We start from the raw sequence: 26,543 nt of genomic DNA on the forward strand, positions 1-26,543 counted from the left end.
CAATCTGCACAGTAAATCCTCAATGTTACGGGTCCATTTCGTTCCATTTGTACCAGCTCAGGGTTAAATTAACTTTTCTCATCATCCCCTCCCACCCTTCATCTACCTTACAATTTGAATCCACTGTCGAATGTTTGCGTGTGTGTATGTTCCATCACTGTTGCCAGATTGCGCGCGAGCAACAAGCAACCAGCTTGATGCAAAAACACCGCCCTGCGCACTGCGCATGCGTCGCCGCACTTTCCCCAACCAATTACACGCCACTTCACGCTTACAACTCCTGGACATGGCAACCCCGGCAACCCCGCCCCCCATCCAAATACTGTCTGTCTGACTCTTTGGGAGGGTTGAACGCAGCGCGCGCCGTCTCGCTGGGCTGAGCGTGCTGCTTCATCAATCTGTGCCGCACATTCTGCTCCTGCAAGAGCCTGTGTGAATACATAGATAGATGAACGGGTGAAATGTGTCCGTCTCTCAGTTTGCTTTCGTTTTCGGTTTGCGTCTGGAAACACTGTTGCTCTCGCTTTTGGTTTGCGTGTCCAAAACATCTACAGCCCACTTCACGAGAGCCTCGCGCCAGCGACTAGACGGAAGGGTCGCGTAGCGACCCGCACCTCTAGTTTCATACATCAGCACTTCAGTTACAGTGTTTGTTGTTTGCCGTTGTCGTTTTAGTGGAATAACTTTAAAAGTCCAAAAAGGTTTGTAAAACCATGGTTGCTCAAAAAAGTGCTCTAGAAAAATGGCCTCATTTCCCTATAGACTCTCATTATAATGCATGTAAAAACATAAAAAGTATAAAAATGTGTAAAAATAAAAGTACAAGCACACCATTCTGCGTAAAGCTGAACATGTTGAAATTTGAACGAAGTTTCTAGCACAAGTATGTGGAAGTAGTAGGAAGGATAAAAAAGTGTGCTAAAAAAAAAAGTGTGATAAAAAAGTGTGCTAGTTGTGGGCTCGCCGCAGCGAGCCCACAACTAGATTTAGTAATGGCAACCTGCCCTTACATCTACCTTTCACTAAACGGACTCAATGAGGCAGGAATTGTGGGGAGAGAGAAGGGGAGTGGAGATGATTAAACAAAAACATGATGGATTGACACTTCACTGTACTGGCTTAAAAATGTAAACCAGCTCAACTTTTGTCACTTGACGGGTAAGGCGTCAGTTTGTTGCTGGCTTCCATTGAAAATTACCTGTAGCCTGTTGCTTTGTCACCGCAAACGCAGAATTATAGTAAAGGGCAGGCAAGGGCCGGCTTTTTTTAAACTTGTTTTTGGGATGTTCACCTTTATTTCGATAGGACAGTGGAGACAGAGACAGGAAAGAGGGGAGAGAGTCGGGGAGTGACATGCAGCAAATGTGCCGCCAGGTTCGGGAATCGAACCCGGGACACACTGTCTGTGTCAAAGCCTATGTGGTAAGCGCCTTAACCACCTAGTCATCGGCGCCACCTGGCAACCGTGCTTTCTGATGTCTGTTCTGTTCTATCTTTTTCCCATCACATACAGTACATCCACCCATGTCTCACCTCATAATCCTGTAGGGAAGCGTAGTGCTGAGCTATCTTAAGGTAGTATTTCCCTGCTGATGTGTCGTCCTGCAACTCTAGGATGTGCAGAGCCTTCTTCCATTGCCGAGCTCCAATGGCCGCCTCAATGGCCTTTAAAGAGCAGCTAGCAGAGGAGAGGAGAGGAGAAGATGGTTGATATGTTAGTCCGAGGGTAAACTCAGGAGGCCGTGTGTGTGTGTGTGTGTGTGTGTGTGTGTGTGTGTGTGTGTGTGTGTGTGTGTGTGTGTGTGCGTGCCCTGGAGAGCTGAGCATTGCGGCTTAATGAACAACAGAGAAGCTCTCTATGTGATTAGCCTTTCAATTAGCTGTTTTAAATCACTTCATCAACCCAGTCACGTCTACCCTCACACCATACACTCTCTCCCTACAGTACATACTCTCACACCATACACTCTCTCCCTACAGTACATACTCTCACACCATGCACTCTCTCCCTACAGTACATACTCTCACACCATGCACTCTCTCCCTACAGTACATACTCTCACACCATGCACTCTCTCCCTACAGTACATACTCTCACACCATGCACTCTCTCCCTACATACTCTCACACTGTGCATTCTCTCCCAGCATGGTTACCTCGCTCCATCAAATTCCTAAGTAAATAAGCGACCCTCTATTTGCCCTGGGAGAGGATAGTAATTAAAGGACAGAGAGGCTGATACAGCAGTAGCTGACCAATTAGCACAAGCTAAAGTGCCACTGCATGCTTAACTGTCACTGTGAGTGACCACTGTGTCAGACAAACGGCAACCACCACGGTTGCGGCGTTGATCAAATGCTGTTCTCTTGTAGTAACTAAAAAAGGCTACTGGTATGTGATAAACAAATTGTCACCCGGACAGTCATTGCACCCTTTGAAGTTGACTTCAAAGTTTATATTGCTGGTACGGAAGTGGATAGTGTTTCATTCGGACGCCTTCAGCAATAGAATTTCTAAAAACCTAGCTATGATCTTTCATCTTCAAAAAAGCTAATGTTTGTCAGTGATTGATGGGAAGATCCACTTGTGTCCCTCCACCCCCACCTCTAACATCCTCTCTTCTAGCCCTCTATCCTCCTACAGTACTTAACACAATCCCTCTCTTTGAGAAAAGGTCATGGTCTGTATAGTGATTTTATGGTTGTCTATCTGTGCTGTACAGCTGTTGCTTCCCTCCTGCTTCCATCACTCCAGCCATCCCTCTCTCTGAACCCCCTCCCCACCCCAGCTCCACTATCCTTCTTTTTTCCATTCCACCACCTGTCTCCATCTCCCTTTTCCCTCTACCCCTTCCCCCCAGCAGGTACCCAGCCTCGATGAAGTGGTTGATGGCGGCGTCCATCTGTTTCTGTTGGACCAGATAGTCCCCCCAGGCCTCCTCCAATTTGACCACATCTGCAGGGAAGGCACTGCGAGCCAGCTCCACCGCTGAGGGGCACAGAGAGGAGACGTCAGGTCGTGCAGCGAGTGTGTCACATCCGTATACACAGCGCACCGACTTGGTTTAGTTCAAACTTAACAGCACTCAATAGTGGGTCAACAAACCAAATCATCAAATTTAAGCTCCATCCAAAGAAATCTAAAATGACAGATGCGTTCCCGGATTGAATGGGTAAAGTTAAAAATCATGGCTCCCGCTCCACCTAAATTCAAAAATGTTCTTAGCTAGCCTAGATGTTTCCCCTGGCTGGCCTTTCCCTATAGGGTTGAAAACTGTCCACTCCTTCGGTCAGCTTTGCTATGTCTCTAGTGAGTGTTTGTATCCCCATGTTATTACCAGGAAGTGTTCTAAAACGGTTTATTCTGATATTTCATATTTTGTATTGTTTGTTGCACTGTTGTTTGTCCAGTTGTTACGAGTTTTGAATGTTTAATGGACCACAATGGAAAAAAAAAGCCTTTGGCCTTTTGTCAATAAAATGAAACCATGAAAAAAAAAAAAATTAAGCTCCATGAAAAATGTTACATTCTGTATGTCTTCTTTTTTTCCAGGGATGCCAAGTCACATGAACATATTTTCTTTTAGGCTTCTTCTAGTACTAGCTTGAATGCTATCGGCATCCAGTACATCCTTATACGTTTGTATACCTTTCCTGAAGGCGTTTCCTTTACGGTAGCACTCCAGAGCACGCTGGTTGTTTCTGATGGTCTCATATAGATCTCCAGCCTGAAAGGAGTGGGGGAAGGGGGAGAGGGGTTGAGTTAGAAAAACACAAATCGCATTGCAGTCGAGGAACGGCACAAAGAAAAAACTTTTAAGTGCTCGACTTTTCCCCCCTCTACCGTGGGCCTGCCTGTGTTCTCACCTCAGATACACAAACACAGATGGTTGTTGGCAGCGAGAATAATAAAGTTCTTATGCAGATGGCTTGAGACTGAGACGTGGAGAGAAATGTGCACAGATGGAGAGATAGAGAGAGAGCGAGGGGCGGGTGGTAAGAAAAAGCGATCGAAAAAGGAGAAAAGAACGCTTGGTTCTCCCAGGCATCCTGCACAGACACAGCGACACCTCTACCAGCATCTGTTAGCAGACAGGAGGAAGGGGGGGGGGGGGACAGAGAGAGCGGAGAGCACATGAGGAAAGGAGGGAGGGAGAAAAGGTGGGGGGGGCAAGAAAAGAGAGAGGAGGGCGAGACGAGGACAGAAGGATGACGAAGGTAAAGTGGAGAACACGGAAAAGGACAAAAGAGTTGATGAAGGGCAGATAGGAGAGACAGAGTGAAGTAGAGAAAAGGGTGTGTGTGTGTGTGTGTGTGTGTGTGTGTGTGTGTGTGTGTGTGTGTGTGTGTGTGTGTGTGTGTGTGTGTGTGTGTGTGTGTGTGTGTGTGTGGTCAAACAGCCAAGACAGCTGTGCTGTGGACTTGACAGGAAGTGAGACGAACTGAGCCATCTCCATGTGTCCATGTAATTCGGGTGGAAAGCTTGTATGTCCAAAAACGTTACTTTTCAGGAAATAAGAAAAAGGAACCTGTGTTCCAATAGATCAAATTTAGTTATTTAGTCAAAAGCTCTTGTTAATACTTTTCCATTGGTAAAGTATCCTTAAAAAGTCTTCACTCGGTAGAACCAGTAGAAGCCCTTGAAGCATACCAATTTTTTTTTATTAATGGGACCATAATGTATTAAACGCATATCATGGTAATTGAAAAAATACTTTAAACTAGCGATTGAAAACATAACGTATTTATGAAAATGTTTACGGTAATAAAATCAAGTGCAAAGTCCGGCCCATTCACTTGAATGGGGTGAATCTGCTGGGCCATTAATGAGAATTGCAGGGGAAACAGCTCTTCCTTATTGGCCTCATTTCAAAAACCGGATGCTTGCCGCCTGCTCACAACGCATCGCAATGTTACACGTTGTGAGCTTGTAGATCGGCTAATTTAGCTACTTTTGCACAATACCGCCATACGACGAAGTATAAAATAGTGCATTCATTTATGATAAAAACATGAAATGTGGAGATTACAAGCTTCTGCCGGACAGTGACGGTGTGAATAATAAAGGACGAAAACTCAAGACCACACACCCTCTCGTAGAACTCTCCTTTGATGAGAGCGGCAGCGATGCGGCCGACAGCGTCGCTGTTGGCGGCCAGCTCTGGGCGGCTGATGGCCAGGCGGGCAGCCTTGGCGGGGAGGCCGGCCTTCAGGTAGAGGTTGACGGCCCCCTGGTAGTCGCCCTCCCCTTCCTTCAGCTCGCCGGCCCTCTCGTCCTGGCCCGTCTCTGTCAGCCACTGGTAGTAGCTCCGACGCAGACTGTCCAGCTCAGGGTGGCCCTGCATGCATAGTGGGGTGAGAGGCGGTTAGGCCCGGTGTGGTGGGTTGCAATATTTATGTTTTGTTTTAACCACTTTAAACTTTTGGCCATGTCATTATAGTAAAATAGCAGATCTACAAGCTTGCAGATCTGCTATTTTCTCTATTCGTCCTATGATCTAGGGATGGGACAATATGAAAATGACGATTATTGTGGAAAACATAATTGCGATTAACGATATTATCGCAATAATCAAAATATGCTTAAAACTTAAAATGTCACTTTTGTTAACCACCCCTCAGCATCCCTATTCTGGGGGACACGTTCACCAAAAATTGCACAACGCTTGTGAGCTTGTAGATCGGCTATTTTTGGAAGTTGTACTGAATTTGCAGCTCAACAAAAGCTAATTCATCTTAGTGTATGATGAAGGACAATTTTACTATAACATAAAATCTCTGATACAATTATTGTGAGCGTTTATTATCACGATAAACGATAATAACGATTATCGTCCCATACTAACTACTGTATGATGCAGTGTACACTATACTGATAAGCTTAGAGTTACATTTTATGAGAGACAGTGAAAAATAGGGTGGAGGGGGGTGACATGAATGAGACAAGTCAAGTGGAATAAAACATCCAGAATGTTTTGATTAGCTCTGTACACTCATGCAGTGTGTGCATGTAAAACAACCAGGACCCTGATGCCAATGTTTTTGGTTATTAGATATAATCATGTTGGTTTTCTCTTCTAATCACAACAGCAGAAGCGATGGAGAAACCATTTCTGACTTTTGCCTTGAAGGGCTACAGCAATGAAATAGCCCAATGAAATGAAACAGCCCTGGTATTGGTAATTAAACAATCAATCCCTGGAAAAGTAGGCCCAGTTCAAGCATATAGGAATAGCATCTCCTTCACAACTGTTGAAGGAAGAACCTTAGAGCGATATGAATGGGTCCAACACTTTTGAAAATTGTGCCGAGGATGAAACATTTACATAGCACAATGAAAGCAGCTCAAACTGTGAGGTTGCAAAGAAGCTGTTGCCATTGAGGCGTATTTTTCGTCAGAGGAATCAGGTGTAATAACGGAGTCGAACTCCCTGTGGATCGGTTAATCCATCTTTACCTTGGCTTCAGCCACAGCGATGCAGTTGTCCCACATATGCAGTTCCTGGTACATCTCAATCACCTCATCTATGGCATTCTGTAGGAGACGGCAACATGTGACAACATACACTGAAAAAGATGGATGCCTCAGTCAAATTAGTCTTGCGTAGCCAGATGATCGGAGATCTCCACCTATACGGATACGTCTGGTGATCTCTAAATCCAAGGCCATTCAATGAATTTAGATTTCCCCAGACATATTTGTAGGCAGAGATCCGATTGTCTCGCTATGTGAGACTACAGTTGAACTATCAGTCCATTTCTCACTGGGGAATTTACTGTGTAGTAATATGAGTGAGCCAATGTCTCTACATTGGAGTGTGTGACTGTGTGCAATACTGTATGTACCATACCTGCTCCAAGTAGTACATCTCTGCAAGTTTAAAGTTCTTGTCCAGCATGGCCAAACGGGCTTGGACCTGGAAGAATTCTGTTCCATCTCCTCCCTAGACAGAATACACACATGCACACGCGCGCGCACGTGCACACACACACACACACACACATGCGCGCGCACACACACACACACACACACACACACACACACACACACACACACACACACACACACACACACACACACACACACACACACACACACACACACACACACACACACACACACACACACACACACACACACACACACACAGGGGTAATTTAACCTTTCAGAAATATACAAATCTAATTCTAATCAAAATGAAAGCCAGACAATATTGCAGCTAGACTACAGCTAGATCACTAGTGTGTGTGTGTGTGTGTGTGTGTGTGTGTGTGTGTGTGTGTGTGTGTGTGTGTGTGTCATGACATGACTGTCAGGTGATATTCACTGTTACCTTTGTTAGAACAAAGAGAACAAGGCCAATCTGCCAGCTCAATACTACGAATACCAGAGACATTTACCTTTCTGTTCCAGCACCCTAATAGGTTGTTATATCGGCCACTGTGTTGTAAGTCTACCGTATTTGTATGTCAGCATGGATGGAGACAGTAGGGTACATACGGTTTCCTTTGATATCTTGTCAGCAATCAGGTTTGTTTCACTGAGGAAACGGACCGTAGAGACGTCCCCTAAGGCAGCAAAACACCTGAAAATGGAATGGGAAAGAAAGAAAAGGAAAGGAAGACAGGAAGAAAAAGAGAAAGAAAATAAATCGCTACATTTACGTAAACTGATCACAGATCAACCCAAACAAATATTGAATGTGAGAAAAAATTATTAGTTAAACCCGACACTTAATTAGCAGAGATAAATTACATATTTTGCATAATGAGGTACAGTACACTCCTACAGTGTATGAGTAGTCAAGTCATAAAAACAGCTAGTTGCTAACATTTAACCACATTATTAAATTGTCTTTCTCAGCAGTTGCATCAGAGTGCTGAGGAGATCATGGAGAAAAGGTTAAGCATCTCTCCCCATCTTCCTCACTTTACCCCCCACCCCGTGTCTCCCATTGTTTTTCATCTCTTCTCCCTCCTTCATTAACATTCTCCTCTCCGGACAACTTTTTCTTCTTTTTTTCTTATATATATATATATACCCTGATCTCATGATTCATGCAGATTAGGCTGGTACATTACGCACAGTGTCTGCATTATTAATAGCAAGTCGGAATGCAAATTGAAAAACGCCCAAATACAGAGAGAGTGCAACAGAAGAAGAAATGTGTAATAGGATGCTATAAAAACTGGCATAGGTGATAAATTTGGTGATCACAATAACCAGCTTAATTTATATTCCACTGCATGACGGTGTTGCTTGCCATAAAGAACTGGGGCCCAAACTTGTTGTTAAGTTGATTTTTTTTTCTTTTTCCGGCAAGCGACACCGGCATACTATGCCCGGGGTATAATATAGGCATAACAGAGGGCAGGAGCAATCCCTGCCAAACTACAGCTATATCACAGGAGAGACGCATCTCTTGAGATGCAATGTGTGTGTGTGTGTGTGTGTGTGTGTGTGTGTGTGTGTGTGTGTGTGTGTGTGTGTGTGTGTGTGTGTGTGTGTGTGTGTGTGTGTGTGTGTGTGTGTGCATGTGCGTGTGCATGGATTAAAGCAAAACAAAATATTATGATGTTTTAGTAATATTGTTCCTGCTGTTCTTCATACTGCCAACCAGGTGAAGAAATCACAGATTTAGGCTTTAACCTTTGCTTTTATATGAAATATCTGAGATTTGTTAGGATTTTATGGAAGATGATTCTGAACATATTGCTAGTTTGACCACTTCAAATACCCTAATCTTAAAATAATCTATCAAGAAGCTGGAGAGCTTGTAGATAGGCTATTTTCACTGCGCAACATGCTTCCGTAGAATACATGCTAGCTTGTGTGTTTGGACCTCTCAGCGATGTGTAGCTGGCGAGCCTCCAGGGAGAGTTTGCTGAGAGTTTTCCACATGGCCTCTGTCTCTGACGACATCTCCAGGGTCTCCAAGAATGCCGTAGCTCTGCACGCACACACACGCACACACACACACACACACACACACACACACACACACACACACACACACACACACACACGTAACAAGATAAGCCCCGAGGTGAGAAACAAAGAGGAAACAGAAACGAGCAGCAGTATTGTGTTTAGCAATTGCAGGGCACAGGTACACACACACACATACACTAATAGGACCAGAAATAAAACTAATCATCTGTGATCAGAACACCAGAAAAATGCAAATTAAATCTCTCTTCTGAAACGACATTACGGCAGCCAATAACGCTATTTCCAGAGCTGACCGGTGGAGAATTCACAGGTTCAACCCCTATAACAGTCCCTCAATGACCGGTGCCAAGTGTACCGTGATAAGTGTAAGACTGTGGTTGTACTGAGCAGTTCCTATATTTGTGTGTGTGTGTGTGTGTGTGTGTGTGTGTGTGTGTGTGTGTGTGTGTGTATGTCAGTGAAGCAGGACGTTGCTGAAAAAGAGCACTCGTGCTCAGCATACCTACAGTACCCTGGGTAAATACGGGTTAAAAATCCATTGCCCCTTTTACACTTCCAAAGCCCATTCGTTTTTTTTATGTAGGAAAACATAAACATAAAAAGTCTTGATGTGACAGATGCTGTATGTACTACTGACCTGTAGTAGTCGCCATCATCCACGGCAGTACCAAATTCTATGAGACCCTCGTCCAGCGTGTAGGTCACGGTGCTCACGCCCTCGGTCACAATCACTTCTGTCTTACCATCAGCCCTCTCCACTTCTACAACATCTCCCTGGATGGAACGAGAGAAAGAGGGAGAGAGGGAGGGAGGGACAGAGAGGAAACAAATAACAACATTTAAAATGAGTCAGTCTTAAAAAACTCAGTCTATAGAATATTACGTTAGATAAAGGTTACATTGAGATGGTTTCCTGGATTTAAAAATAAAATTTGCTCCTCAGAGCACAGGTCTCCGCCAGGGCAGTTAACTTATTGTTGGCCAGCAATGTTTCACAACAATCAGGCTGCGTTCATAATTTGCCACATTTTGTTCAAAACGGGCCACTCCTCCAAAGCCAATATTAGCCAATCAGGATGGAATATGAAATATCGGAAATATCCGTCTTGGTCACATGAGTATAGAGATAATGTGTACCGATTGGCGTGATGTTTGGACAAAACCTGTAGGAGTAATATTAAAAAATGTGTTTGGCAAATATCGGCCTCCTGTAACAGGCCGGTGGGGCATAGGTTTTTCCTTGGCCTCTAGGGAGTGCGCGTGCTGATAGTTATAGGTAAAAACGTGAATCAGTGCCACCATGAGGCCCAGTTCTAGAAAAAAATAGGATGACATTTCTTCCTTGGCTAGAGACACACACACAAAGACGGACGGACAGGGGTGAAAACACAGTCTCGGCCACGCCTTTGGCCTGGCGGAGACAATAATCATGGAAAACAAGTCAGGTCCGTCGACAGCGAGGCCTTGAGGTTCGTGAGGCAAGCCATAGCAGCTCGCCTGGGTGAGTCCAAGTTAGCAAGCCATGGAAGATGGAATAGGTTATCACTGGTTTCTAAAAACACACACACACACACACACACACACAGCATCCCATCTCACCCTGAGTGGGACCATGGTGACACTCTCTGGGCTGTCGATGCTGTACCAGATGCAGAGGTTGCTTCTGTTCTGGGCGACCACCACGTCACTGCCCGGCACCCACTGGACGTAGGTGCAGAAACTCAGCACTGTGGTCTTCACCGTTGTCTCTATATCGTACAGGTGGAGCTGGAGAGGGCAGAGATTCATGCATGTTGATGATTATACATCACGTTCTTTAGGTCCGCATAATAAATCAAACAAAACAAATTCAAAATGGCAACGGTTTGTTCTCAAGGGAGGCGTTATCAAATTCGAAACAAGGTACTATAGTGCTGTGTAAGAATGCCATGACCGACAAATTAAACGATGCGTGGACAAAACTTTTTTTGTTGTTGCTTTTTTTGCCTTTTTATTGATAGTATTCAGTAGACTGGCAGGAAATGGGGAGAGAGAGATGGGGAGTGACACGCAGCAACGGTCGTTGGGATCGGGATTCGAAGCATTAGCAGCCTAGCTGCCTGGACCGTCCGGGCCGCATGGACAAAACTGACAGATTTTTATTCACACAACAATTCCAAAGTATTGAGAATCCATCACCATCTCCTCTTTAGAAACATCCAAAATTAATGCATATTGAAAAGGTCTAGAGAGGGACCTTTGCAGCCTGAAGGTTGAGGATTGTGAAAGCACAAAGTAAACTCCACTGAAGCTTGGCCTTGGGCAAAATGATTTGAACTGTCTCGCATCACTACATCAGCTTTCTTTGTAGTTTTCGTGAGAAGAGAGAGGATAGATGTAGGTTAGAACAGGAGAGGTAAAAAGAAAAAAGAACACAGGTCAAATAATCTAAGATATATACAGATAGCGTGTAGTAGCAGGTATGTGCATGATGTTTAGAATATTAGCATCTTATGCTGGTGTGTGCATGTCCTATTTAGGAACATCAAATGGCAAAAGGCCATCAAATGCAGGTGCATACATAACATACCGCCCTGAGGCAAGATTAAAAAAAAGTAGAGGCAGGTATAGTGTTCTTAGGCCAGTTCATGCAACAAGGGAAGGTGCAATGTTCTGTGGGGATTCGTTCTAACGGTATACACACCCATAGTTGGCAGTCAGTGAAGTCAAATAAACTTTTGCAAGACACCAAAGGATAAAACCCCAGAGCTGATAGATTTGCAAACTTTCTCACACTTATAATGAAATACATTTCCCAAATGCAACCCATTTCACAATGGCTCTAAAAAAAGGGAAGCAGTATCTCAATTTAACAGAAGGCAGAGTTAAACCATTATTATGAGTTACTTACAATAAGTCCCTGGGCAGCCGAAAGTTAGAGGCAGCCGAGGGATTCCCAATTACCAGAGTTCTCTGTGTCGTTGCCCAAGGGCTAGAGCATCAAACTGTTTCATGGCCCAAGGGCAACAACTGATAACTGCTCTCCCTGCCTGTCTGCACAGGACACACTACTGCTCTCACCACTCCCATCCCAGACCAACACAGCGTACAACTGCAATTGTAATTAAGGAGCTTGCACACTGACTGTTCCGTATTTTTCGCCCAAAATTTGTCGCATGAATAAAAAAAACAGCTGTAGCCTACAGCCTGGGGATTGAGGAAAGGCTCATAGCACGCACTTTTCCGATGGGACGATTCTCTTCAAGATGCGTGCGTACGTATGTGCATGCGTGAGTGCGTATGTCTGTGTGTCCCTACTGTCAGCCGCTGTTTAGGATCGTGGGGGTCTTCTTTTTAATGTGGCTCCAGTAGCAAAGCATCAAAGCATCTCCTTGCTCATAGCGATCTCAGAATGGTCCCAATATTTCCTTTTTATTTTTTGTTCAACAAGTGAGAGGACCACACAATCACCCTCACCTTGATGATGGATGTTTTGTTTCCTTCTGCGAAATTGTCCGCAATTAATAGAATAATACGAATCGGAGTCTATGAGCAAGCTAAGGTTGGTGTGTGTAACGACTTACGGATTTTAAAAGTCTGTATTTTCACATACGATAATACAGACTTCAGTGGGAATGATCCAGACGGACAAACCTGTAAACTACAGCATAGACGGGTTTCCTGTTAGTAAACATGAGAGGAATATGACCGCACAGCTGCGGGGGGAAGCCTATGGGTGCGTTTGGAAATTACGCACCGGAGCACACTCGCCTATTAGTTTGTATTGGCCAGTGCGCTCACTGCCGCTCAGGGCTGTATTTTCGAACGCGCCTTTCCCCCAGGCATGCGCAGATTGCGCATTCTGCTCTGTGATGACGTCGCGCGGAAATCCGTCTATAGGGCTGGGCAATGTTTCCTTTCTCTCTCCACCGTACCTATCACATAAAAAACAACATCGGTCTCGGCCTCGACTCGGACACGCGCCCCCCAGTCCTCCCCTCCCACACTCGGCCTTGACTCGGCTTACTCGGACTTGGACTCGCTTTACGTGGAATCAACTACAACCCTACATGTCACATCGCGATGTGTTGTGAGCTGGTTGAGCGGTTAGTTTAGCTATTACATAAAAAGATTATAATTGTGATATTTGATCTCAATTACATGAGTCTGCTGTGGAGTCACTGTGGAGTAATCAAGCACCAATCTCAACAGTGGTAGGCAAGTACTTTACCCCTGCGCCACCTGGGTGCCGCCTTTTTCTTTCTTTATTCTAATAGGAATTCAGAACTTACCATGTCATATAGAAGCCATTATATCCTATAAATGTGTTCATTATGATGGGATTTACATTTGATTTACATTCATTACATACATTACATGAGATGATAATGCATTATGTATTTATCAACAACCTACCTCAAACAGTCCAAAGCACAAACAGTATGTATCTAAAAAACAGCATCTAAATATATGATGAGATGAAGCTGCCCTACCTGGGTAGCATTCCTGCTGTTAGGGGAAATGGCCTTATGCCTGAAGAAGGTCTATGACCGAAAGCTTGCAATAAACTTGGAGTAAATGGCCTTGAAACCTGCTTGAGAACCACGCCTTTGCAGTGCATTCTGGGTATTGTAGGATCAGACTATAAAGAACAATTTTCAGAATGGGACAGATAAACTGCATTTTCTCAGCCAGTACTGCATGTAATCAAAACATTTTCGTACCAGTTGACACTATTAACGTAAAAACATCTGCAAAACTGATTGAGGGGCATTCCTTTAAGATGCCAGGCAATGTCAAACCAGAAGATAAATAAGCACACGGTACATTGCAACAATCATATCAAAGGCTTCATGATGACATTGTAGTCTGATTTACAGAACCTTATGCCATATATAGTAATGTGCTCATACTGTAGATTAAACTGGGCTGTTTGGCAGCAACGTTGTGCTTAAAAGAATTGGGTGGTCTCCCATCCTCGCGGTCAACCTCAGGCTCACATCTATTATTTGACCTCATCAGGAGTTTTGTTCCGGTGCCTCTACCCCCTATTTATATCTCTCTCCTCCTCTATGCTTTACTGCCTCTAGGCCTCCCAGCCCAGTATTTATCTCTCCCTCCGTCCCCCAGGGTGCTGAGTGTCAGCCTCACCCGCAGTTTCTTGTCCCTGAAGAGCAGCTTACGGCCCGTCTCGTTCAGCTCCAGCCAGTCGATCTTGGAGTCGTGGCTGATGGTGCCCAGATTGTAGCCTCCGGTCAGGTCCACTGGAAGGACAGTGGAGAAAGAGAGGGAGGGAGATGTATGGAGAGAGAGAAGGTGAGAGGGATTATAGGAGAGGTGTTGTAAACCCGAGGGAACCAACAGCGGAGGAAAAGTCACGTCCATTTCCAGCATTGGAGCACGGTAGCCATTTTACACAAAGGTGTTCTATGGTTTGGTCTCACAGTTGGTCATCAGTGCACTGGGAGACAGAGACAAAGAATCAGCAGCCAGGGCAGGTGAAGTGGGAAAGACTCCCCCAGTCTACAGAATCACAATACAAATCCCATTGATCCTATTGCTCTGCTTTATGTGGACCAGTCCACTTATCAGTGTCACACATACCTCAGAGGTAGAGAGGACAATCTGACCAGCTCAGTGGCCTTGTGGTTAGAGTGTCCTCCCTGAGATTGGGAGGTCAGGGTTCAATCCCTGGCCAAGTCAAACCAAAGACTATATAAATGGTACCCTGCTTGGCACTCAGCATCAAGGGTTCGATTGGGGGTAAGTTCCTGCGACATACTAGAGTCATGTCCAGGGGTTGTATTGTACATCAAGCTGCTTCACGCTACAGAAACGGGCGATATGTTCCTGACCTATGGGACACATGGCTCAGGATCCATTGGTTCCCAAGGCTACTTACCGAGGCAAATCTCACCCACATTTTCCGTTGAAATGTCTTTAATTTATTTGTATATAAATATATATCCTAATATCTTGTCATTAAACTAAACTGTCAGAAACTAGAAATAAATAAATAAATACGTATGTTTTTTGTTGCAATTTACATTCATACAGTAATGACTCTTCCATAAATTCCAACAATAAAGTGTGGTGGGATAGAGACATGACCAAACTAAAAGGTAAGCAAGAGCGGGGGTTGAAGCTTCGTGTTGCTTCGGCTGTGGCCGTCGGCGCTCGGTTGTGCTCACGGTAAAGGGTGCTAAAGTGTTTCCCCGTCCGCTGTGGTCGTAATGTGGTGAGTAGAATTAATTATGTTCCGAGGAGGTAAATGTGTAGTGAGCAGTGAGAAGTACCCTACGCCACCCGTAAATTCATTGCGCACGTTGTGGCGAGTGTGGTGGTGACATGTGAGATGTAGTTGTTGTGTTTAGTCAAAATCAATGCTGTGGGTATTGCGTCAGCGGCGAGAAGTCCAAATGAATGGAGTGGGTGTGGCGTCAGCGGCGAGAGGTTGAAATGAATGGAGTGGGTGGCGAGAGGTTGAAATGAAGGGAGTGGGTGTGGTGTCAGCGGCCAGAGGTAACAATTCAATTGTAAAGAAAGAGCCATTTGTTCATTGTTTTGCGTATTTCATTTAATATTATTGCACCGCATTAAACACAGTGGAGGCTTCTCCCAATCAGTAGCTGTGCGGTCGCTTTAAGCCAAGTCTGAGGTGGCCCCAGTTCCTCTTCTCACTCCTCAGAAGATCAACCTTGTGTCTCCCTTCAATCTGTGCTAATGATGATGCTGCCTGGCTGCTTCAAAGGCAACCTTTTAATTTACACTTTCTGTCACGGAAACAACAAAAAGTGATGGTGAAAAGTCATTATTTATGGTTTGATCAGGCACAGGGAGAGGGGGGCGAGACAGAGACAGACATTAGAGGGAAGGGAGGGAGGGAGGAAGTGGTAGATGGACAGAGATGCGGTGGGATTTGGAGAGATGTTATGGAAGGAAAGGAACATCATGATGGGGAAAGAGGCAAAAAAGGCAAGCAGGGCTGTTCTGTCCAGCAAGGGGCTTAGAAATCAACTGGATGGAGGATGATTGATTCTCATTTTCACCTGCAGCTGAACGCACGCACGCACGCACGCACGCACACACACACACACACACACACACACACACACACACACACACACACACACACACACACACACACACACACACACACACACACACACACACACACACACACACACACACACACACACACACACACACACACACACACACACACACACACACACACACACACACACACAGGGTTGGCGTGCAGCAGATGGTGCTGGGCATGGCTTCAGATACAAACACACACACACACACACGAGCGGCCCAAGGGTTACATTCTAATTGAAAGTCGTTCTCTCAGGGAATAGCATAAGCCTGTTTCAACAGAAACGTACACACACTCCGAAGGGTAGGAAGTGTGAGTTTCAGGGGGAGAGGAGAGGTGCATGCATCAGTTAAAATCAAATGGTGTTTAGCCCAATCAATAGCCAAGCCATCAGCATCAGCATTCTAGAGTGCTTGGATGTCCTTTATTTGCAAATAGGATCTGAGACACAGCAGGACAGACTCAGAGTCTGTTACAGACTAAATTGTGTGTTGACAGAGTAGGGATGGTGGATGCCTCAGTTTAAAAACAAAACAAGCCGAGGTCTATTAGTGGCATGACTTCCCTGTGAATCTCTGATATCATATGACAACGGGCCCCGGACCAGATGTTGAGAAACAGTGTTCTAGACCACTGGTTCTCAACGACAGGTCCGGGGACACCCAGGGTCCTTAACACATATACTGCCAATCCCGAGATATCTCGGGACATTAAATCCACCCGTTACCTGCGTATCCCGAGATATCTCGGGATCGTCTTTTTATGTGGTTTAATAACGAAAAAAAAGATTTTTGGTACCATCCTTGATTTTTTTTTTTTCCCCATGACGCTTCCGACCCATCCTATGAGAAAATTTCCGACAACCGTTTCCGGTTCGTTTTTTATCTTGAAAAAACAGTTTTTACCTGGTTTTGGCTAAAGATCATGGTTTTCACACGGTTTAAAAAACGAATGGTAAGCTCCAGTTGTATTTTCTTTTCTTTGATCGACGAACGGTTATCCTCTTTGTGTTTAAAAACGATCTGATAGCCGATCGGAGGCTAAGCTAATCTAAGATGGCCGGTGGGGAAACGTCACAGCCACGTCACAGCCAAACGGATATGACGTTTGCAGCCTCTTTCAGCGGCGGATACCACAGAAGAAGAAAAAGAAAAAAAAAGTGTAAACATTATGAGGGCTCGTACGTCCGTCGTTGCTGTTTATAAACACCATCCGATCGCGGATTTTAATGGATATAATTTTTTTGTGAACGGTTCAAAAGGCTATAAAACTCAAAAACGCTGGCAGTGGGTGAGTACCTTATGAATAAACTCTGGCAGGGAATGTGTTAAGGGCTTAGGGGTCTGTAACTCAGTGAGGGCACAATTCCACACAAATGGAACCAATTGGTTCCATTTACCCTCACCAAGTTAAAATAACACTGAGGATTTCACTGTGTAGACTGGGGTTCGAAGATTTCTGTTTTAATCAAACTGGGGGTCCTTGAGATTAAACAGGTTCAGAATCACTCACTATTCTAGATGGCTCGCCCCTTAGGCATAAAAACCTAAATGCTAAGCTATTGCTCTGAATAGAACACGTTAAAGTTAATTTGCCATATTGCATTATCTGACCAATCAGGAGTTAGCTTAAAATAGCTCATCTACGTGGTCCTCACATGTAGAATATCATCATCATCATTCTATATAAGCCACCAAATCTCTGTGAGCAGAATCTCTGTCTGGGGCAGAACTCGGGGAGCGATAGACCAAATGGTCCCAGATTTGGGTTGTGAGCTTCGGATGACCTCTTGATGGAACGTGCCAAATTGGGAGGGGCTTGCGGATCCCAAGAAATTAAAAAACAGGTCTGAGGAGGTATAGTCTGGCCTCTAGCACCAAGTACTCCGACAATGGGTACAACACAACAGGTATTGCATAACCGAGGGGCATGAGTTCCCAACTGGCATCGGCTTATAATATGCACACACACAAACTCACCAATAGCAATTGTTTTTATGTCGATCAGGTAGGCAAGCTTCTTGCTGTCTTCAACACCTCTCTGCTTCCTCTCATTGAGACGTACACTACACATAACACAACCAACCACACACACACACACACACACACACACACACACACACACACACACACACACACACACACACACACACACACACACACACACACACACACAAGACTGATCAACAACACATAATTGCATTGTGCATACATTAAACCTAACCAAACTCAACATCAATTAAACCTGATTGAAACCAGGCCAGAAATGTCAAAGGTAGTCCAGCCAGAGGCTAACAACAGCAGCAGCAGTAGTAGTGCTATGCTCATACCTGTTAGCTGGAACAGCAGTGGGCTATTAGCGAGACACAGAGGGACCTGCACTCTGACACTTTTGACAAGGCTGAATACATTAGCATGGATGTGTACTGACTGGCAGGCTGAATACATTAGGGCTGATTTGTAGTGAAATGAGTTCCTCTGCACTGCGAAGAGAACGGACGTGCTGACAGTGGGATGTTTTAATGCTTTTTTCCCCACCCTCAACAAAAAAAAATATCTCAGTGGCTCAATATTGCCATCTTGAGGACCACGCTGTAAAGATTTTTTTTTTCGTGCATGTGTATCAAGTTATTAAGTGAATTCCAGAGCAATAGTGTAATATTCTGTATATATGCTACAACCACAGTGTTGGTTATTACTGTCTAGATTCTGTAAATACTCCACAATGACCAGTACAAATAACTCACTGTCATCAATTTTTGTGTTTCACATTTGCATTCCTATTTATTTATTAGTATACTTATTTCAACCTTGTGCTGGATGATAATAGTGAGCACCTGACAGACACAAACTCATTGTAAGTGTTAATTAAACACACAAAATGGTACGGTTGTTTTGAGCCATTTGTGTAACTGTAACTCTGTTAGGTTGCAGGAGTATTGTGGTTCTCTCTCACCAGCGATTAGATGGAGCACAGTACAAGGTTGGTCAGGAGATGGAGAGGAGATCCCCGGGGAAAGGCCATTAGGACAGCCACGTTTGTTTTTTAGTAGTAGACAATTTCACTTATTATTGATGTCAAAGTTTAAAACTATCACTGCCTGAAGGAGTAAATAATAGATGTTTCCCTGCATGGATTATCCTGGTACTGTATATCTTTCCGTATTTGGAGGTATTGAACCTCACTGAAACACTGTCTCCTGCATGGACTAGGCCCAGAACAGAAACACAAAGTAAAGAACAGATAAAAGAAACATTTGCTCCTAACAAATCTTATAAGATCTTATAAATACGTACATGTAATTTCAGTATATCTCTGGATTAAACAAAAAGTATAAATACTTTGGTAACCACTTTCACACTGGTGTCGACATTTTGGCAACATTCTCACCTCCCTTCAAACATTGTGTGAAGGGGCAAATGTCATGTGTTTTGTTCTCAGCTATTGACATCCTCAGACAGATTGCAGTAGGTGTGTTTGCTTTATGTTACTATACCAACCTGATGAGGTGAGGGTTCATAAACTCAGTCCTGACAGAGCCCAGGATCTCGTTGTTGGCATATTCCACCAGGCTCAGTTCGCCCACGTTGAAAATCATGCACACCTGTTGGAAAAACACATAAATATACATGCCACAGTAGACTCTATGGGCCAGATTTACTAAGCCGCATTTTTCATATAGAAATAAATATGCATGTAATAAACAGGTGCATTAGTTTGCTTGTCATCTGAAGCACACTTTGTGTGTCATTGCAAAGTGAGTTCTCTCCTTTATGCTTATGTATTTAACCACTTGTACCCCATCATCCATATTGTGGTAGGAACATTAGCCAAAATAGCCTATCTACAATCTACATGCTCTACAACGCGCCTCGTTGTAATGCATTGTGAGCTTGTAGATCGGCCATTTTTGGCTACGATCCAAGTACAGAGCCAACTCAGGTCCGATTTACTAAGTCTAGAGTCTAGACTCTAAAAACTGACCTCTAGAGGGTTTAAGTGGTTAAGGAAGGATCACTAAAATAATGGGAGCAGATATGAAGCACGGTTGTGCTGGTTACGTAATGTATTTTACCAACACAATTTGCAAAGGTCAGAAAGACCTCTGCCTCTAAAAACTACATACAAATTATTGCAGCTTAATTGTGTTGTAGTGGAGACGATGGCAAAGGCTGCAATTAACTTGGGATTCTAAGGAGACGTCAGATGTATCAATGCAATCTAAACCCTCCACCTGCTCTAATATTAGCATCTGCTGGACCCGTTGCTCCATCTGGGTCAATTCCCTTTCCTGTGGTGGTTTATGCACTAGTTGCAGTGGCTTGTATTTGATTAAAAGTAATCTTGGTAAGACTGTATATTATGGTTGGGTGTAGTGCGTAGCAAAAAAATCATGAAGGGGGCGTCAACAAGTGTCATTTGTAGCAGCGGATATCTTGGTGGGGGATAAACAGGTTGACTTAACATTGACCCCCACCAGTATGTCTGCAGCTACTATGCCACGCCCCCCGTGGTGACGGCACGTTGCCAAGCACTATAATGCATTCTAAGCACATTTATAATGCAATATAATGTGCTTATAAGGCATTGAATCACTCATAAGTGTTTATAATCATGTATGACAACTTTTAACAACATTTATGATGTATTATAAGTGCTGGTCATAATGCATAATGCTCAGTGGAACAGCACATTATAACTAAAATAAATTACTCAGTTATAAAGTGTCTTTGTTGTGCATAATTGTAAACATTGTAAACAAGTGATATGAAGCCTTATAAGTGTATTATAAATGTGATTATAATGCATTAGACCTGACCTTAAAAATATATTTTGGTTGAAACAAAATGTGTTTTTTTGTTAAAAGGTTAAAGCACTATTTTCTGATCTGTCACAGGGGTCTCCCTGTCTCTCCAGCTCTTTAATAAACAGAAAATAAATGTTAAGGTAGGTGGTAAAACGTCAAATGTCATCGGGAGAGAGTACCCATTTATCAGCTTCATTTTTGTAGTGTTCCAGTTCCAATTTTGTCTGCTCATTTCTTTGTGTCATCACTTCCAATTTCACTTGTTTAATCTATATCCTGACTGAGTACTCCATCCTGATTGGATAAAATTGGTATCCCAACCTGAAAATGCATTTTCTGGAGAGACATGTAGACTCCTGTTACTGGACAAACACTCAATGAGTACTATCAGAATATATTTATTTTTTATATTTATCTAACACTTATTTTAACCAAAGAAAATCACTTACCCTACCTTTAAGTAAAGTGTGACCTAGTAGTTGTTCCACTAGTTTACTACACTTCGTTAATCAATATTTAAATTTCAGTACACAGTAAAATCCTCAGTTTCTTTTTTATCCATTTGTAACTTTTAGAGTGTGCAAATGTAACCAAATGAACTCTGAGGATTGTACTGTGTATCACTGAATTCGACTTTTTCTCATTCTTGAGCTGGTTAAGGGCCTTGTGTTTCTCAGATTCCACCATTCAACATAATTGTAATTGCGACCAGAAGGCAGGCTCATTCACTGAATGTGTAATTAGCTGCTGCCTTAGTCAATCAGATGTCAATTTCACACAGATTACAAGCACACATTGAATGAAAAGGCTTTCATGTATACAAATCTGGCCCTCTGCATTGAAGCAATAAAAAAAATGACAAGTTCAAGGAGACACTCAAACATAAGCTGCACAAAGAGAGTACCTCACAGCAGGACAGAGTTAAACAAAGTAATATCAAATAGAAGTAGAATACAATGTCGGGTAGCACAGACAGATTTCCCCCTACCACCTATTTCTTTGACTGGGGAGAAATACATCTTAAAATATTTGAAATCCCATTCAAATGCAGTTTTGCCCAGGCCACGTAGTTGGCAAGAACTGCCTTATCTGTGATGTTAGCTCTAAGGGGATGACAGACAGGCCCACTGTGAGCACGACAGGTAGAGATTTCTTTCAATTATTCATCAACCGGGACCGGAGAGAGTGAGAAAGCCTCACAACAGCACTTTAAAAACTGCACTCCAAGCTAAACTGAGGTGTGTGTGTGTGTGTGTGTGTGTGTGTGTGTGTGTGTGTGTGTGCGTGCGTGCGTGCGTGCGTGCGTGCGTGCGTGCGTGCGTGCGTGCGTGCGTGCGTGCGTGCGTGCGTGCGTGCGCATGCTCCTACCGTTTCATTTTCGAAGAAGAACTTTTCGTTTCCCCCAGAGCCAGGCCATGCCACCTGAAAGGATAGAAGCATAGTTGGAACTTGGTTTTACAAAACCCAGTTCAGCCAGGAACACATACACAGTGTGTGTGTGTGTGTGTGTGTGTGTGTGTGTGTGTGTGTGTGTGTGTGTGTGTGTGTGTGTGTGTGTGTGAAATACATTATATCAGAAATTAAGGGGCGCCGGCCTACTCGGGCACACGCAAGGGAACGATGCAAGCCAGGAATACACCCCCCCCCCCCCCTGCTTGTGCAATACTCCTTTACCTGATGTAGTCGTTATAAGACATTTTGGAGTGTCAGGCTTATCTCACATTTTCTCACACGCCGCCACTTTTTTTAGCGAAGCGGTACAAATGTTGGCTTCAGTGAAGCCAAAAACATTTGTTTAACAAGGACTCAAATGATGGTTAAAATCAAATCAACAGTGCTCAAATGAATAGATTCTTTCTGACTGGAATTGATTGGAATGATTATGTTGCTTTTGTTTCACAGTTAATGTATTGGGTCTGATTTTGATTATAATGTTTAGTTCCATGTATTTGATTGCTTTTAGATTAGTGTTATTCTATTTAGAAAGGCCTCCTGTGGACAGGTGTTGAACATTAGCACTTGTGTTATAACACACTCAAACAATGCAGCTGGTTTGTCCAATGTAATTGTGATGTCCATGTCAAGTAAAATAAACATAACATAACATAACAGTGGAAAATGGCCTTTTGCTTTCTAGCAGACAACAGCACTGCCCACTATGCTAGGATGGTAAAAAAAATAGTTGGCTTTCTTGCAGTGGTTTATTGCTCTTATTATGCCACCAATTACACTTGGGTATTTCAGGCAAAATGTATACATTTAAGCCTAATATACATTTTACGGTCTAGGGAAGAGACAGAGTGTGGTTAGTTAGAGACATTGTCACATTATTCTATCTTTTAGTAGCCACTGCAGTTCACTTCACAGAGCAGCTAAGGATTGAGTGTCCTGTCCAAGGACACCTTGACAGGACAGCATGGCTGTTGATCTACACATATTGACTGTGGGGATTAAACCTGGGACCTTCTGACTACAGGGCAATCTCTCTGTTGGGAGAGAATGCGAAAAGCAACGACAAGTGGAACAACAAGGACAAGCTCCTTGAGTGGCGAGGTTATGGTGTCACCATGTCAAGCTTGACTCCAACTCCCAATTCTTGACTCAACTGTTGTTCTCAGAGTCTGTTTCCGTTAATCTTGTACCTCACGCAGGTACATTTTGGAGACCCCATTAATGTTTACAGTGTCACGGTGTGTGTGTGTGTGTGTGTGTGTGTGTGTGTGTGTGTGTGCGTGTACACTCAAGAGTTGATACCTCGCTGAGTTTGTTGGTAAGAAGGTCTCCTAGCAGCAGTGTGTCAGAGGTGTGGGCCACCAGGTAGCGCTCCTTGCCCATGATCTTGACCTCCTCGATCTCGTAACCGTAGTGGGACTTGAGCACCACCCGCGTCCCTGTGGACAGGTTCCTCACGATCACCTGGAGCAGCACAGAAGGCGGGAGGGAGGAGTGAATAGAGCAAGGCGGAGGAAGAAGGGACAAAGACAGATGATAATGATGATGGTGGTAATGGAGAGTAAGAGGAGATAGCGATGACAGAGAAGAAAGTGTAAAGTTTGCAGTATATTATCTAGAATTTCTATTCTATTACTATTTTGCATTGAATCTGCATAAGCAGTGGATCTATTTTTACACTCTCTGAGTTAAATTAACACTGAGGTTTTTACTATGTAATTTATAAGCTACAAGATGAGGGCAGAGTAACGTTTTTATTTAATTTTTGTATTGTGATACAGCCAGTTGAAGTCTCAATACAGACTGTAAGGTAGCTGCTGGTACTCAGTAAAACTAATTCTGAGAGTTAAATTTAAACTCTGGATTTTGCAGTGTGCATGGGGCTGGGCATGTTTCAGTCTATTGACACAATGCCAACTGCATTTTCGGGCTACATTTTTTGAGAGACAATCAGCGATGCCTTTCATGTTCTCATTCTCTCTCTCTCTCTCTCTCTGTGTTTGTGTCTGAGCATGTGTACCTGGCTCAGGCCCACGTAGGTCATCTCAAACTTGTTCTTGTAGATGCTCCTCCGCAAGCAGCAATCAAACTGCTCGACTCCCCCACACAGTGTTCCCTGGGAGAGCAGATGTTTATGGACACACACAAAAGTCGAGTGAGTGGCTGATGAATATTGAAGCAGTTGATGACTGCACAAAATGTTCACAGGTGGGTATACTTCTTCAAGTGGTAGCAAGAGAGCAGACTAAATAGAAAAATCTCTTTTGGCAACTTTATTTTTCTTTGCCATCATGTTAACCCTTATATTAAATGTGCCGCTATACTGGTTTGCTTTTCCCATTTCTCTGCCTCTGTTGGCTTACAAAGAAGCAGAGAGCATGACAGCAACGGAGATGCCAGCACTACTGCCAGATGTAAACCCCCCCAAATGAAGTCACCAGAGAGGTCACTAACCGCACAGAGACGAGACCCGTCCTTCTTCCAAGCCAATGCAGTGATGGTGTAGAGATTGGGGATCTCTTTAGGTTTGGCTTCATCCCAAACACCCCTCCTCGGAGCCCAGTTATACACCCGCAACCTACACAAAACATGGAAACAGAAAACCTATTTTAAAAGCATGCACCATCCACGTCGCACTGTTGACGATGAAAGTTTTGGAATACTTCCATAGATGATTATTAGTCATTAGTGACTGGTCAATGAAATAGCACAATCACTCAATGTATCTGCATTTTAGCAAAATTATCATCTTAATCATGTCCTACCCGGCCTTTAAACCGGGGTCTCCCGTGTGGGAGGTATTCGTTTTACCATTGTAGTTTTGTTGAGACTATGATCTTTCAGTAATCGTTGCCGTTTTGTGGATATTATGCCCCCCTGTGCTTGTGGGCAGAACTACCTTACCACCGATCTGTGTCAGATTGTGTGTCTAATGTACTTCTCCCCATGATAGCATGTAAATGAAAGTATAACTATCACCACCTAGAATATTGTCTCTGACTCCTACTGCCTCATCAATTACTGATTGATCCAGAATTGTTCAGGGGAGATATCGCACTTATGAACTTCAGGCAGTACTAGTACTGGTAGGTGTCATACATACCCCGACTCCAGGGGCTAATTATCTCAATGGAAGCCAGGAAGGGTAGGGAGACCACCCTCAACAACTGCAGATGTACTAGTTATATTGTATTAAAATACAATATTGATTGGTTAAAATATCATTTTATCCATCCAGATTGTGTTCCAGATTGTGTCTTTAACTCATGATGGGGTGCCTGGTGGCTAAGCCAGTTAATGCACAGAACATGCTCAGTGCTCTTTGTGAGGCACAAGGACCCAAATACAAATACAACTCCTGGTCTTGTCTCGCATGTCTCTCCTCTCTGTGCCCTTGTTTTCCTGTCTCTCTACACTCTGCAATGTAAGAAATAAAGCATAAAAATGATCTTTAATAATAATAATAATAATGACAATCATAATAATAAACTTGCTGTTGAAGGTTGGCTGAAAAACAAAACAGTTCTTTGTGATAACCAACCATGGTCAAAGCCTAAATAAACCCTTGGCACACACTGCCACCCAGAGGCATTTGCATGGTATCTCCACAGCTCATACTGGCATTCAGTTATGCACTGTACAGTATATCTGCCTAATAGGATGAATCTAATCGATATGAATATTAATCAATCATGTCAACAATGCCAACATACCGTTCTTTAGGTCAATTACTGTACATTAGCAAACCTGATTGTTAATTTAACCTAGAGATAAAATAACAGTCAGGATTTTGCTGTGTACAGAGACATTTCCCTGAACAAACTGTCTGTCTGTCTGTCTGTCTGTCTGTCACCCTAATAAGGATATTACCCAAGGAACCATCACCCCAGAAGGAAATGTTTGGATCGGGGCGGTGCACCGGATCTGGCGCAGCGCTCAGGTCCTGGACCTGGTGAGACGAAGGAGGAGCCCGGCCAGGAGACAACCCACAGAGCCTAGTCCCTCCACGTGCCAGAGCCTCCCCGAGTTCAAAAAGAGTACTTCCGGAGAAGCGGACTGAGTGGCCCTGTCTTTCCCTATAGGACTGTCCGTGGGTAGCTACCTGGGATGTAAGTTGGGGCTTGATCAACCCCGGCTGGGTCACCTGGGCGAGGGTGTATGTTGCGAGACCCGAAGCACCCTATGACACCAGGCTACAACACTGATGATACGTCCCAGGTGCATCCATGTGATGTATTATTTATAGTTACT

The 26,543-nt window shown here is 43.8% G+C and overlaps 1 protein-coding gene across 2 annotated transcripts in view; it reads right to left on the bottom strand.

Annotated features, from left to right (window-relative positions):
• The window catches only part of ift172 (intraflagellar transport 172), a 63,314-nt gene that overhangs the window by 31,187 nt on the left and 5,584 nt on the right, over window positions 1-26,543 (bottom strand). For both annotated transcript variants that reach the window (XM_084081785.1, XM_084081784.1), the window contains exons 9-25: window positions 24,747-24,870; window positions 24,313-24,408; window positions 23,595-23,756; window positions 22,209-22,262; window positions 19,534-19,637; window positions 18,013-18,098; window positions 14,083-14,195; window positions 10,552-10,719; window positions 9,590-9,726; window positions 8,843-8,950; window positions 7,501-7,585; window positions 6,851-6,943; window positions 6,457-6,534; window positions 5,090-5,338; window positions 3,649-3,727; window positions 2,868-2,988; window positions 1,534-1,678 (exon numbers count right to left, since the gene is read on the bottom strand). In XM_084081785.1, coding sequence (XP_083937911.1) covers window positions 1,534-1,678; window positions 2,868-2,988; window positions 3,649-3,727; window positions 5,090-5,338; window positions 6,457-6,534; window positions 6,851-6,943; window positions 7,501-7,585; window positions 8,843-8,950; window positions 9,590-9,726; window positions 10,552-10,719; window positions 14,083-14,195; window positions 18,013-18,098; window positions 19,534-19,637; window positions 22,209-22,262; window positions 23,595-23,756; window positions 24,313-24,408; window positions 24,747-24,870 — 2,002 coding nt within the window. The remainder of the gene's footprint in view (window positions 1-1,533; window positions 1,679-2,867; window positions 2,989-3,648; window positions 3,728-5,089; window positions 5,339-6,456; window positions 6,535-6,850; window positions 6,944-7,500; window positions 7,586-8,842; window positions 8,951-9,589; window positions 9,727-10,551; window positions 10,720-14,082; window positions 14,196-18,012; window positions 18,099-19,533; window positions 19,638-22,208; window positions 22,263-23,594; window positions 23,757-24,312; window positions 24,409-24,746; window positions 24,871-26,543) is intronic.

The sequence above is a fragment of the Gymnoscopelus microlampas genome (assembly GCF_963454915.1).
Source record: "Gymnoscopelus microlampas genome assembly, chromosome: 16".
Taxonomy (NCBI): domain Eukaryota; kingdom Metazoa; phylum Chordata; class Actinopteri; order Myctophiformes; family Myctophidae; genus Gymnoscopelus; species Gymnoscopelus microlampas.